Source organism: Stomoxys calcitrans, chromosome 2 (genome assembly GCF_963082655.1).
Source record: "Stomoxys calcitrans chromosome 2, idStoCalc2.1, whole genome shotgun sequence".
Lineage (NCBI taxonomy): Eukaryota > Metazoa > Arthropoda > Insecta > Diptera > Muscidae > Stomoxys > Stomoxys calcitrans.
In genome coordinates, this window is record NC_081553.1 from 88152767 (window position 1) to 88167828 (window position 15062).

A 15062-nucleotide genomic window follows, 5' to 3' on the forward strand; every position below is an offset into this window, starting at 1 on the left:
TGAACGTCTGGGTTCAAATCCTGGCGAGACCATCAGAAAAAATTTGTAGTGGTGGTTTTCCCCTCCTAATGCTGGCAACATTTGTGAGGTACTATGCCAAGTAAAACCTCTCTTCAAAGAGGTGTCGCACTGCGGCACGCCGTTCGGAGCTTAAAAACTTGAATCGGACTGCACTCATAGATATGTGTGAAGTTTGCCACTATTCCCTAGTAGAATGTTCATGGGCAAAATTTTACTTTCGGTAGCTCACTTTGCAGTTGCACGTAGAGCTTTCTGAAGTATATCTCTTAGAGTGCTGGAAAACTTTCCCCTAACCGCAATTTCCAGCATACGCTACGACTTTTATGCCTTTTTCTTTCAGAGACAATAAAATATTGTTAATGGCTTTATTCCAAAGGCCACCATAGTGCATAGGTTAGCATGTCGCCGTTTGACGCTGAACGCCTGGGTTCGAATCCTGGCGAGACTATCAGAAAAAATGTTCAGTGATAATTTTCCCCACCAAATATTGGCAACATTTATGAGGTACTATGCCATGTAAAACTTCTCTCCAAAGAGTGTCGCACTGCGGCATGCCGTTCGGACTCGGCTATAAAAAGGAAGCCCCTTATCATTGAGCTTAGACTTCAATCGGTCTGCACTCATTGATATGTAAGAATTTTGCCCCTGTTCCTTAGTGGAATGTTCATGGGCAAAACTAGCATTAGCATATTCCAAAGTAGAGGAGACAGTACACATCCTTGAGGTGTTCCTTTGCTGACCCGTCTTTTAAGATCCACAGAACCCAAGCCTGCCGTAATGCATCTGTTAGTTAATAAGTTATTAATAAACTTTCTTACGGTAGAGTTGATGACTAGAAACTCCAACTCCTTCATGATTGATGTCGGTTTTACATTATTGAAACCACCTTCAATGTCATTAAATGCTACCATTGTATATTCCCTGAAAGCGAGTGGACCCTCTATGTAGCCGACTAGGTCATAAAGGGCTGTTTCAGTGGATTTGCCTGTACTATATGCATGCTGCTGCCGCGACAGGCGATCTCCAGGAATCTTTGCCCTACGATATGTTTCTATCAACCTCTCAAGAGACTAATAAGACGAATATCTTTCGTCTTCGTGTGGTTAGGTGGATCATTAACAAAGCATGACATTTTTGTTTCAATCCACCCCAATAAATCTACATTCAGTAATGTTAAGAATGCTACACAGAGTTTGTATTCGCTTGCATTTTTCATCCTTGTTTCAGTCGGTCTGTTTGTAGACACACACATCCAAACATTCACTGGCGCTTTGAACAAATGCACATGCTTTAATAAAATTTTAATTTTATATTTCGACTGTCATCACAGTTGAATGAAATGAAAAACTCATAATACATGAGTCTTTACTACTGATGACGTGGTATTAAGTGTAGCTTCGTATTAACACCCCAACGAGTGCATTCATTCCAATTTATAAATGTACCACTCCCTCATTCACACTCGTTCTTTTGAGCCAACGCACAAGCAAGAGCTAGCAATTGCAGTTGCATGGCCGACCCATAGATACATGAATTTGGTTATGAATGCAATGCATGACATATGCACATGAACGTTTATAAGGCTATCTGATCCTTTGCCTATTGCGTACGCATAGAGTTGCGTTGTTTACTGTCCAAACAGACTTACATACACATCCATTCATATTTTAGACAAGGAGTGTCCTTTGAGGACCTAAAAGTTTACTATTAAAAAGATTGTTTAAATGTTAACCTGCATAATTAATTTTAGGACACAACAGTTGAGGAATTAATTTGTCAAACGTTAAATATCCATCTGAGAAGGTAGTGGAAGATATTTGGGGACACTACATCTTGTCGAATTTCTAGTGAAATTAACTTTTCCAATAAAATTTCTATAGAAAAAATTTTTGTTAAAATATGTTTAAGAAAAAATGTTGACAACGAATCTTTGACAAAATTTTCAACAGGAATAAAATGTTGTCCTTTTGCGTCCTCTTTTCCTTAGCCTTAAACACATTTGGCTGACTTTTAAAAATTCTTTTTTCAAACACCTTTCTGGGGGGTGCTTGGCCCACCCCAGGGGCCTTTCTATGCTTATGTCTAATACCCCACAAAGTATGTATATTCTTGGTCGTCATGACGCTTTAAGTCGATCTGGCCATGCCCGTCCGCTCGCCTGTCTCTCTGCCATTCAAAAGCACTCTAACTTTCGAAGGAGTAAAACTAAGCGCTTGAACTTTTGAACAAATACTTCGCATTGGAGTAGGTCATTTGGGATTGTTAATGGGCCATATTGGTCTATGATTTTATATAGCTCCCATATACACCGATCTCGGATCTTGACTTCTTGAGCCTCTAGGGGGTGCAATTCTTATCCGATGTGGCTGAAATATTGTACTAAGACGTAGTCGGTTCAAAGCCTGATATTTCTATTAAAATAAAAATGAAATTGTTGTGCTTTGTTTGTTTGTTTGTCTGTTCCGTATAGACTCAAAACCGGCTGAACCGGTTTTCATGACATTTTCACAGATGGTGCATAATGATCCCATGGTGAAAATAGGGTACAACATTTTTTGATATATGAGGGGGGGCGGACCCTCCCCCTTACCCCAATTTTAAAAAACGCCAGATCTCGGGGATTGATTCTCCGATTTAAGCGAAATTTTGTATGTCACTTTATGGGTCCCCAAAAACACAATATTGGTATAAAACTTTGGGGTCGAATATCCTGAGGGGACGCCCCATCCCAAAAACCCATCCGAACGGACATGTTTACTGATTGGGACAATATGGATATAAAATGAAAGGTGTTTAAGAATAGAGTGCCAACTTGACATAAAAATAGCACCCCTAGTATCCGGGGAGGTACCCACCTCCAAAAACACCACCCAACAGGACACTTTTACCGCTTTGGGCTATGCTGGTATAAAATGAGAGGTATTTAATAGTTGATTACGTACTTGGCATAAAAATGCCGCCTTAAGTGTCGGGGGATTCCCCACCACCAAAAACACCACCCAACAGGACACTTTTACCCCTTTAGGCAATATGTATATTAAATGAAAGGTTTTTAAAAGTAGAGTAAAAATCTGAAATTGAAATTTTTTCCTTGGTGTCTGAGGGGCCTCCCCACTCCCCAAAACCTCCCAACAGGACATCTGAACTGAAGGGACAATATGGTTAGTAAATGGAAAATATTTGAAAGTATAATAAAAATCTGATAAAAAAAATGTATTCTTTGGTGTCTTAGTCTCCCCCAACCTTCCAAAAACCCATCAACAGGACATATTTATCGGTTGGGACAATATGGGTATCAAATGGTATGTGTTTGGAAGTTGAGTAGACATCTGTTATAAGAATTTGTTCCAAGGTGTCTTCGGGGCCTCTCCAACCCCAAAAATCCTCAAAACGAGCATTAATGTCCATCTTCACAAGATGGGTATAAAATGAAAGTTCTTTGAGAATTGACTTCGAATCTGATATACACATTTGGGACAGAGTTTGGGATCGGACCACCCACTAAATATACATAGTAGAGTTCGAATTTTATGTTGATATAAGGATTCAAGTATCTTGGTGCAGTTCAGCCGGGCATGTAGATCTCGACATTAAAGGACTCAAATAAATTGCCTTTGCGTCTTAGCGTCGAGGGGACCGACTTTTCCTCTCAATAAAAGCATAACCAAACTGTCATATAGGACGTACGAAAATATTGGGTTGCCCAAAAAGTAATTGCGGATTTTTCATATAGTCGGCGTTGACAAATTTTTTCACAGCTTGTGGCTCTGTAATTTCATTCTTTCTTCTGTCAGTTATCAGCTGTTACTTTTAGCTTGCTTTTGAAAAAAAGTGTAAAAAAATTATATTTGAATAAAGTTCATTCTGAGTTTTATTAAAAATGCATTTACTTTCTTTTAAAAAATCCGCAATTACTTTTTGGGCAACCCAATATATTGTATTGAAATGAAAGGACGTGTCAGGACGTGTCTAATAAAAATAATAAATGAAGGCCGATCAGGATGGAATAGAAGAGCAATTTAAGGTTTTTGGTAGTAGAGTACACTTTTTATCCTCAAATTGGGATAGACACAGGAGGACCTGCGGATCGTAAAAAATGTGGTATCCCAAGTGGTAGCTGCGAAATATAATTTTGAATGTGGATAACCAATACAAAAAAATATAATTAGAGTGGATCTGAATAAGACCCGTACCCCTGAATATCGTCACCTTCAAAATGCTTGACACTATGGGGCTCAAACAAAATTGTGCTCTAGATGTTGATAGGAGGCCACCGCAACGTAGAAGTTAGCATGTTCGCATATGACGCTGAACGCTTAGGTTCGAATCCTGGCAGGAACATCAGACATTTTTTCAGCGGTGCTTATCCCCTCCTAATGCTGACGACATTTGTGAGGTACTTTGCCATGTAAAAACTCCTTCCCAAAGAGGTGTTGCTCTGTGGCACGCCGTTCAGACTTGACTATATAAAGAAGGTCCCTTATAATTGAGCTTAAAATTGAATCGGACAGCACTGAATGATTTTTGAGAAGATTGCCCCAGTTCCTTAATTAGCATTTGCAGGTGATGATATTATTTCAGGGTCCACCTCCTAAACTTCCTTCAAACCGGTCATATAATATGTATTTTATAGCAGAAAACAAATTTGATATCCAATTTTGAGGTCAAGTGTTTGGCAATTGCAATTGCGGATCAAATAAAAGGAATTTAACAGTAGAGCACGATGCTAAAATTTTTTCAGAGCTTAGTGCGTGGGTAGCCGGCCAACCCACCCTCCCCTAAAACTGGACACATTTGTGGATTATGGCAAAAAAGGTGCTCAAATCTGATATCTGGTTTATGGCCAAGTGTTTCAGTGACGACTTATCTCATAAACTTCCCCTGAATCACACATATATACCGATTATAGCAATATGTAGCTCAAATACGGTTTTTCGAAGTAGAGTATGAATCTGTTATCCACTTTCGAAGCAGAGGGTTTGGTTACTCCAATCCACCACCAAACTAACATCCAGACTTTAATGAGCGAACCCTCCCCTTACACTTTTTTCTAACACGCCAGATCTCTGAGTATGAGGTTGTGCGACTTAAGCGAAATTTAGTTTGTATATAATAACTAAAAAACAGAAATTTGGTATACTTATTTAAGGTGAGATATCTGGGGTGGCCGCCCCACCTCCAAAGCAAACCAAATGAAAGTTTAAACCAATAATGACAATATTAGGCTCCAATGAAAGATATTTGAGACTAGAGCACGAATTTGATATATTAGGGTCCACCTTACCCCCAAAAACACCCCTATACCTTACATATTAACCGACCATAGCAGGAGTTCTTTCCTCTTTTGCACTTTGCTATAATGCAGTTGTCTCCTTTACGTTAGTCTGATCGCATCGACTGTTGATCTAGCTTTCCGGAAGCCGTATTGTCAATACCAATTACATCTGCAACCTCTTTTTATACCCTACACTACTACTGTGGTACAGGATATTATAACTTAGTGAATTAGTTTGTAACACCCAAAAGCAAGAGGAAGAGCTAGAACCATTGATAAGTATACCGATCGACTCAGAATCACTTTCTGATTCGAATTAGCTATGTCCGTCTGTCTGTCTGTCTGCTTGTCTGTCTATCTGTCTGTCCGTCTGTCTGTCGATGTTAATTTGTATACAAACTGCAGGTCGCAATTTTCATCCGATCGTCTTCAAAATTGGTATGGGCGTATTTTTCGGCCTAGAGTCGTAGCCTATTGAAATTGGAAAAAATCGGTTCGGATTTGGATATAGCTCCCATATACATGTTCGTCCGATTTGCAGTAATACTGCAATAAAATGGTCATTTGTTAACCAATTTTCTCGAAATTTAGCAGGAAGAGTTTTCCTATGACTCCCGACATTACAGGTGAATTTCATAGACATCGGTTCAGATTTGGATAGAGCTCCCATATATATGTTCGTCCGATTTGCAGTAATACTGCAATAAAATGGTCATTTGTTACCCAATTTTCTTGAAATTTGGCAGGAAGGATTTTCTAATGACTTTCGACATTATTGGTGAATTTCATGGAAATTAGTTCAGTTTTAGTTATAGCTTCCATATATATGTTTGTCACATTTTGTGTAATTTGCAATAATGTTGTCATTTGTCAACCGTAGTTATTACAGTTTGCACATATTTTTGTCCAACAAAAATGGCTCAGAATTGGATATGGCTCCCACATTATACTTGTAGAGTAGGTGTAGGGTATTATACAGTCGGCACCGCCCGACTTTTGCCCTTTCTTACTGGTTGTAATCTATTTTAGACATTTTCCTAGCCTATCCAGCAGACAAATAGGCCTGTATGGTTCAGGTTCTCCAAGTTTTTTACAAGTATAAGTTTCTGTCTTTTCCATTCTTATGGGAAAATACCGACTTTCAAGCTCTTCAAATCCCAGGCAGCAACTGACCTTTGTAAAGGACTAATGGTCACAAGAAAGCGATTTGTTTCCAAATTCGAAAGATTTAAAACAAAAAGGCCTTCAAGCTAAAAAAAGAACTAATTCATTAAACGCTTAAAAGTGTCAAGAAAACAACACCATACTAGACACATAAAACAGTTTATTTGAGTAAAACATTTGAATAAAAGAAAAAAATAAGAGAAAATAGTTGAAACTTTTAAAAATATCCATTAACCTTTACTTTTACGCATAGAACTTTGCTAAATCCCTTTCTGTATTTTTTTCTCTTTATTGCAGATACTACACAGGCTGCTTTGAGCAACGTCAATTTGTTTGTCGAACCACCCGCCGTGAGACGCAGCCAATCGGTAACTTTACGCTGCCAATATTCACTGGAGGGGGCCCCTTTGTACTCTGTGAAATTTTATCGTGGTCAATTGGAATTCTTTCGCTATACACCTGATGAATATCCCAATACAAAAGTTTTTCCATATCCTGGCATAAAAGTTGATGTAAGTAAAAGAGAAAAGAAAAAAAAAAGAAAAAAAAAATGAAAAAGAAGGGGGAAAAATAGCAAAAAATTACATTGTAAATTGCCCTTGGGTCTTTTATGTGTATGGACAAACATTTTTTTGCCTGGCTATATGTGGGCTCGATGTCAACGGATTAAATTCGATTAACAAAGAGGCGATTTTCAAAGGCTTAAGTCTTTATAATTTATTGAATACAATACAGATATTAAAATAAGATAAATATTTAAAAACCCATATGGTAGATTCAAAAAATTTATAAGGAGATGAATTGGGAGCAGCGTCGTAAACACTTCAACATAACGCATTTCTATACAAACTACAAACCTTTCCAATTGCTTACTTAACCTATGTCCCCATGCATTATTGCCATGTAAAAAGAAGTTAACACCTGCCTTGTTTTATTTTGTGAAAATAAAACTTAAAAAAAATCCTATTTCATGACATTTTTCTCATTTCATTTTTTTTCTTTCCACTTTCTTCCTTCTTTTTTTTGCAGGAAAGCGTTTCGAATGCCACTCAAGTTGTTATACGCAATGTGAACTTTGGTTTATCTGGAAATTTTTCCTGTGAAGTTACTGCCGATGCTCCATTATTTTCAACAGCCACAGCATATGCTCAGATGCAAGTTGTCGGTAAGTTTTGCCCTCCAGCCAGCTAAATATACAATGGAAAACTTTGATGTCGTTTTTGTCTACTTTGGTTTTTTTTATACTATTGTTGGTCTAAAGACCCTTACTTGATGGAGGAACAGGATATATGTATGTGTAATTGGAAAAGCCAATGTTGCCACTGAGAAGGTTATATGTCTTTTGTTTGGGGTGGTGCCCCAAACACTTAGACCTGAAAATATATCAGCATCGTGCTCTACTTTCAAATATCATTTATATGAACCCCATATTGCCATTGGCCTCAAAATTTAGTATCAAAAGCGTTTTCTAATCCCAACCCCTTGTTGCAAAAGTCAGCAAATAAGTCCGGTTTGAGGTATGGGCCCTAAAAACTGTCAATATCGACCTCCACTCTCTTTAAGACCCAATTTTTCATGACGAGCAAATACGTCCTATTTGGTGGTTGTTATAGGGGTGGGACGTCCCCTAGACAGTTGGTCCCGAATGTTGATATCAGATTCGTGGTCTACTCCAAAATACCTTTCATTTGCGCTCTATATTTGCATAGGCGGCAATCATGTCCGGTTTGGGGGATGGGGCGGCCATTCAGTGTTTTTCTCTGAAAATATATTTCAGCTTCGTATTCTACTCTAAATTACCTCTTATTCGAGCCCCATATTGCAATGGTCAGCAAATACATCCTATTTGGGTGGTGTTATTGGGTGTGTTGGCCCTGTAGAAACTTTTTCCCGAATATTGATATCAGAGTCATGGGGTGTTTTCAAAGACCTTTCGTTTGAGCCCTATATAGCTATGCTCGTAAATTTGTGCTCTTTGGAGGGCTGTTTTTGGGGAGGGGTTGCCCTCAAAACACTTGGTTCCGCATTTGGATATCATATTCTACACTCAAATGCCTTCTATTTGATCCCAATATTGTGATGGTCAGTATATAAGTCCTGTTTGGGGGTGTTTTTAGGGAAGGGGGCGCCCTTCCCAACACTTGATCGCACATTTTGATATCAGATTCGTATTCTACTCGTAAATGCTTTTCATTTGCTCCCATATTGCCATGATCGGTACGTATGTCCGATTTCGAAGTGTTTTGGGGGTAAGGATGGTCCCCCAAACTCTTGGTCCCAAATTTAGGTATCAGCTTCGTATTCTATTCTTAAATACCATTCATTTGAGTCTCATATTGTCGTGATTGGTCTATATATATATTTGGTAGATCTTGGGGTGGAGCGTCCTGCCTAGGTATCCACCTAAAATTTGGATATCAAATTTTTGTTTTTAGGTTACTATAAGAGAGCACACAACATTTTGCTTAAATCGCACCACCCATCTCCGAGATTTGGAGTTTCTGATAATAAGGGTAAGGGTAAGGGTCCGCCCACCCTTCGAATATCAAAAAGTGCAGTACGCTATTTTCACCACGGGGTGTATACCATCTGTGAAAATTTCAGGAAAATCGGTTCAGCCCTTTCTGAGTCTATAAGGAACACACAAGCAAACAAACACTAAATGATTTTTATATAAGGTTGCCCAAAAAGTAATTGCGGATTTTTAAAAGAAAGTAAATGCTTTTTAATAAAACTTAGAATGAACTTTAATCAAATATACTTTTTTTACGCTTTTTTTCTAAAGCAAGTTAAAAGTAACAGCTGATAACTGACAGAAGAAAGAATGCAATTACAGAGTCATAAGCTGTGAAAAAATTTGTCAACGCCGACTATATGAAAAATCCGCAATTACTTTTTGGGCAACCATATAAGATATCGGTAAAATTTAAAGGCCTGGATATGCTCTCGTAAATGTGTCGTAAATGTAAAGAGGCAATTATGTGTATTAAAAAACGTAATATTATTAACAATGAAGACATGGATGTAAGGGAGGGACTGGCGCCGGAGAACTTCATGCATGCTTACCTTAAGGGCACAACATGTATCCCTCAAGGACAGGAAGGAGATAACGGCCCTCCACGCAGTGATGCGAAAAGTCGAGACGTCTCTTTAACTTAAGGAGTAAGCGGTGGCGGCCTTCCTGAATATTGAACGCCGTAGGAAAGATAGAACTAACTATAGCCGCAAAATAAGTTCTGGGAAGAGATTTGCAGTCTCCAAAACTCAGGATTTTTGTGGACAGTTGGCGACGCACAAAATCTTGGGTTCGAGGACAGACTCTCCTGCAATTTCTCCTTTGTATACCCACCACCATAGAATGGGGTATACTAATCTAGTCATTCCGTTTGTAATACCTTAAAATATTGATCCACCACCCCATAAAGTATATATATTCTTGATCGTCTCGACATCCTGAGTCAATCCAGCCATGTCCGTCCGTCCGTCTGTCGAAATCACAATAGCGGTCGAACGCATAAAGCTAGCCGCTGGAAATTTTGCACAGACACTTAATATTGATGTAGGCCGTTGGAGATTCCAAATGGGCCTTATCGGTTTTGATTTGGACCTAGCTCCCATATAAACCGTTGTCTCGATTTTGTTTCTTGAGCCCCTGGAAGCCTTAACTTTCATTCTATTTAGCTGAAATTTTGCATATAGTTTTCTGATTTGACTTCCAACAACTGTGCTAAGTACGGTCGAAATCGATTAAGAACCTGATATAGCTCCCATATAAACCGATCTCCCGATTTGACTTCTTAAAACCCTGGAAGCCTAAATTTTCATTGGATTTGGCTGAAATTTTGCAAATAGTGTTCTGTTTGACTTACAACAACTGTGCTAAGTACGGTTCAAATCGGTCAAGAACATGATATAGCTCCCGATGTGACTTCTAGAGCACTTAAAGCCGCGATTTTTATCCGATTTGGCTGAAATTTTAAATTTAGTGATCTGTTATCACATCCAACAACTGCGCCAAGTACAGTCGAAATCGGTCTATAACCAGATATTACTTTACTCTAATTGGCTATGACAGAATATTTGTTCCACTAGCCGAACGTGGAATAGCGTTGCAATCGTCTCGATCTCATTCTAAAATCTCTGACACCAAGTTTCGAGGTGTCTCCCACAAATTGATCTTTCCACCGGGCTTTTGGTCTTCCCGGTTTGCGTGTACCACCGTGTTTGCCTTCAAAAGACTTCTTTGCTGGAGCCTCTTCGTCCATTCTGACAACATGACCTAGCCAACGCAGTCGTTGTATTTTGATGCGTGTAACTATGCTATCGTCGTCGTACAGCTCATACGTGGTTCATACGTCGCCTATATTCTCCGTTAACGCAAACTGATCCATATATTCTACGAAGAATCTTTCTCTCAAATACTCCAAGCACTACCTCATATGCTTTCACAAGTACGCATGCTTCAGAACCATATAACAGCACCGGTAATATCAGTATCTTGTATAGAGTAATCTTACTCTCTCGAGAGGTGGCCTTGTTTCTAAACTGCTTGCTTAGTCCAAAGTAGCATCTGTTTGCCAGTACTATTCTTCGCTTAATCTCAAAACTGGTGTCATTCGTTTCGGTTACGGCGGAGCCGAGGTAGATAAAGTTACTGACTGTCTTAAAGTTGTGGTTCCCAACTTTCTCCGTTTTCTTTATCTTCTCGGTTGTGCAAGGCTTTTTGGGAGTTGAAACCATCCTTTCGTCTTATCTCCATTTACTGCCAGACTCATTTAACCATAACCAGATATAGCTACCATATTTTAGCGGAATCCATGGTGGAGGGTTCGGCCCTGTGGTGTTTTAGCCCGGCCGAACTTAGCACTCTTTTACTTGTTTCACATATATATTTTGCACTTTTCCTTTTGGTCCACACTTTGTTTTGTTCCACCTTTTTTTGTTGTGTGAACTTCTATAAAAAAAAGTTTGCTAAAAAATCATTATAGAGGGATTCATTTGTAAAGGGTGATTTTTTAGCTCTTATCTCAATGGCAACACTGGTTTACACAGCTCACGCACGTTTCGTGTTTTGTTTCACTGTCAAACATCTTCAGTTTGGTCTCTAAATTAACCATGAATCGTCTTACAAACGAACAACGCTTGCAAATTATTTAATTTTATTATCGAAAATCGTGCTCTGCCAAGAAAGTTCATCGCGCGCTCGTTCTTCTTCAGCGACGAAGCTCATTTTTGTCTCAATGGGTACGTAACTAAGCATAATGGTTGATTTTGGAGTAAAGATCAGCTAGAAGCATTGCAAAATCTACCAATGCATCCGGAAAAAGTCACAGTTTGGTGCGGTTTATGGGCTGGTGGCATCATTGGACCGTACTTCTTCAAAGATAAATGAGAATCGTAACGTATCTGTGATTGGTGAGCGCTATCGTGAGATGATATCCAACCTGTTTTTTGCCCAAAATGCCAGGCCTTGACTTGCATGACATGTGTTTTCAAAAAGACGTTGTCACAGCCACATAGCACGCGTTACAATGGACTTGTTGAGAGGCGAGTTCGGTGAAGATTTTATTTCACGTTCGGAACCGATTAATTTCCGTCTAGATCGTGCGATTTAACGTCTTTACACTATTTTTTGTGGGGCTATGTTAAAGCGTCATGTCATGTCATATCTAAACAGACAAACCCGCTTCAATTGACGCATTGGAAGACATCATTTATTCGTGAGATACCGGCCGAAATGTTGGAAAGAATATGCCAAAATTGTACTAAGCGGATGGATCATTTGAGATGCAGTCACGGTCAACATTTGAATGAAATAACCCTCAAACATGAAATTATACGGACCGTACTGTCGTTCCAAATAAAGATTTCATGCATTTTTATGAATCTTATGTGTTTTTCTTTTTTTTTTTTTGAAAAACTTTCCTATAGCCCTTAAAGATTCACTTTTTGTGAACTTTTAAATTTGCACCTTAAAAGCAATTCGTGACAGAGAAGTATTCGTTATAGAAAAGTATTTGTTATAGAAAAAAGTTTTATTCGTTGTGGAGCACAATTAGTTATAGGGAAGTTTGTTATAGAGAAGTTCAACTTTGTATGCATAAAGTTTACAAAGAAATTTTAATCGAAATTAATTTTTCACCGAAAAAAGTAAAAATTCATTCTAAGATAGAATTTTCATTGCATTGCATTGCCATAACTTTTTTCCAATGAAAATTTGGTCAAATTGGATTGTCAGCAAGATTTTCACAAAAAAATTGATTTTCATAGAAAACATTGATCGGTTTTATTCCCAACACCACAACTGTCGAATAGACTACTTTATTCAGTGAATTTTTTTGTAGCACCTTGGAATCCACCATAGCGCAGAGATTAGAATGTCCGCCTATGACGGTGAGCGCCTATGTTCGAGTCCTGGCGATACCATCAGAAAAAATTTTCAACTGTGGTTTTTAACTCCTAACGCTGGCAACAATCGTCAGGTCCTTTGCCATGTAAAAATTTCTCCCCAAACAAGTGTCGCACTGCGGCACGCCGTTCGGAATCGGCTATAAACTTAAACTTGAGTAAGACTGCACTCATTGATATGTGAGAAGTTTGCCCCTGTTCCTTAGTGGCTAGATCGACATTTTATGTGGCAACCTTGTTCACACCAATCTGACATACATACATGCTATGAACTCTATTGGTAGTTTTGACTATTTGAGACCGTGGAAAGTGTCCCTACAGCTGGTGCAGGCACACAAATCGTTGAGTACTCCCCTATGGGGGGGAGCGAAATAGTTTACAAGCCTTAATGGGCCCTAGTGTGTCAGCCAGTCAAGATGGAGGATATTTTCGAACTGACATTCCTTTTGCCAAAACACGCAGGGTTGGCCCCAAAGATCATTCATTCATTCGTTCATACGTTGCTTTGGAGTGTTCCTTGGCAGCATTTTAGGCAGAAAATAAAACTTTTAATTGAAATACTTTGTACGAAGTGAAAACTAGAGGGTGAGCTTGGCGACAGAGAAAAAAACAAACTAGAAAGCAATTTTTGTGACACATTTAAAAAGATTTCAGCGTTTCTGGCTGCTGCTATTCTACCTTGGTTGGTGATTGCCCACCTTCTCTGCGATCCGACTCCTTTTAATTGTTTTATTTTGTGCAACAAATAGAGAGGGAGATGGAAATTGAATTTAAATACTTTCTAGATTGTTGCTTTCAATATGGAATTGGGCAAAAGTGAACTTTCCAAAAATCTTCTCAGCCATCAAACGTAAATAGATTGGGTGCTGAATGTGAAAAGGTGGGTGTGTGCAATCGGGTTTCCTTAATACTATCAATGTTAATTGGTTTAAATGTGCCAATTTTCGAAAGTGTCTAAGTTAAAGAAATGTGAAAAAGTTTGTGCTTCAAAACAATTTAAATATTAATTAAATGTCTGCAGTATCAGTATCACTTAAATGAAGAGCTATAGTATAAAGATGATTAAGGCTTCTAGACATTATTAGCTTCATTTTAATGGGGATAATGGATGTGAAAGGGAGAATCGGTTTATTATTTGAAGAAGTTTTGTCCAATCAAAATTAACTTCCGGTTTTCTTTAATCCCCTGGTGCTTGTCTTTTAATTTAGACTCATGGTTGTTTGGAAAGCATTAGAAAGGTTAGAAATTCGTATCTATTATTTGGCAAATGACAAGTGGGATCCTTGGTTGAGGATATATAAGAGTTGGCCCGGTCGAATTAATCAACCTTTTACTTTTTCCTATTTTCTAGAAATATGAACTAAAATGCATCTCTGCGATCAAACCTTCGTTTTGCTTACCCAAGAATCCCAACATGCGTTTCGTCGCAAATTTACAGCCCCATCCCTTGATGAAGACCGTAGCCTTTGTGAGCTGGGGGATGTCCATCTTTCTCACCAGGTCCCTCCCAGGGAGCGTGAATACCTCTGACGAGCTGTTTGACGCTATCAATACATTCCGCCGATGCATTGGTGGACCCTCTACAGAGTTCCACACATGCTCAAAAATCTGATCGTTAATCAAATCCTCCACTTGGGACCGATGATGTGGTGGAATCCTACCGGATGCACAGCCGATATTGATGACTGCATAAGTCAGCTCATCTCTGTTGTGCTTCCTTGCCACTCTGGCATAAGAGGGCGGCTCCTTACCATTCTCAGCGACCATCTTCCACTTCCGTGATGGCTGTGGTCTCCTTTTGGAAGTTACAGTCCATGAAGACTCTGGGGCCATGCGCGCTTCCTTCGTTTCTGTTCCAACTTTGTCTACCTGCGCAGGACACTGTCTGGAGTCTCTATTGCGGGATGGCTGGCTTGGTTTTCCCAGAGTACTTGAAAGCGGGGAGCTCTTTTTCTTCTTCAGTATTTTAGCAGTGTTATGCTCTTCGGGAGATCTGATTCTTTTTCCACCTTCCGTAGAAGTGCTTCCAGCATCCTGCACTTTCGCCCGATAACGCTGTCGGTACATACTCCTCTGTCTCCTTTGTCGTGCACCGGATCGTTTTCTCAGTCTGCTTGTGAGCTTAGCAAAGCCATCGCTCACTTCTGCTGTCATCCCGATGCCCTCATCTTTCGATTCGGCTGCGATGATTGTT

General features: G+C 39.2%; 1 protein-coding gene across 5 annotated transcripts in view; it reads left to right on the forward strand.

Annotated features, from left to right (window-relative positions):
- LOC106080795 (uncharacterized) overlaps positions 1–15062 on the forward strand; it is an 857102-nt gene that overhangs the window by 619105 nt on the left and 222935 nt on the right. For all 5 annotated transcript variants that reach the window (XM_059361859.1, XM_059361858.1, XM_059361860.1 and 2 more), the window contains 2 exons: positions 6758–6972; positions 7490–7625. In XM_059361859.1, the coding sequence (XP_059217842.1) occupies positions 6758–6972; positions 7490–7625 (351 nt within the window). The remainder of the gene's footprint in view (positions 1–6757; positions 6973–7489; positions 7626–15062) is intronic.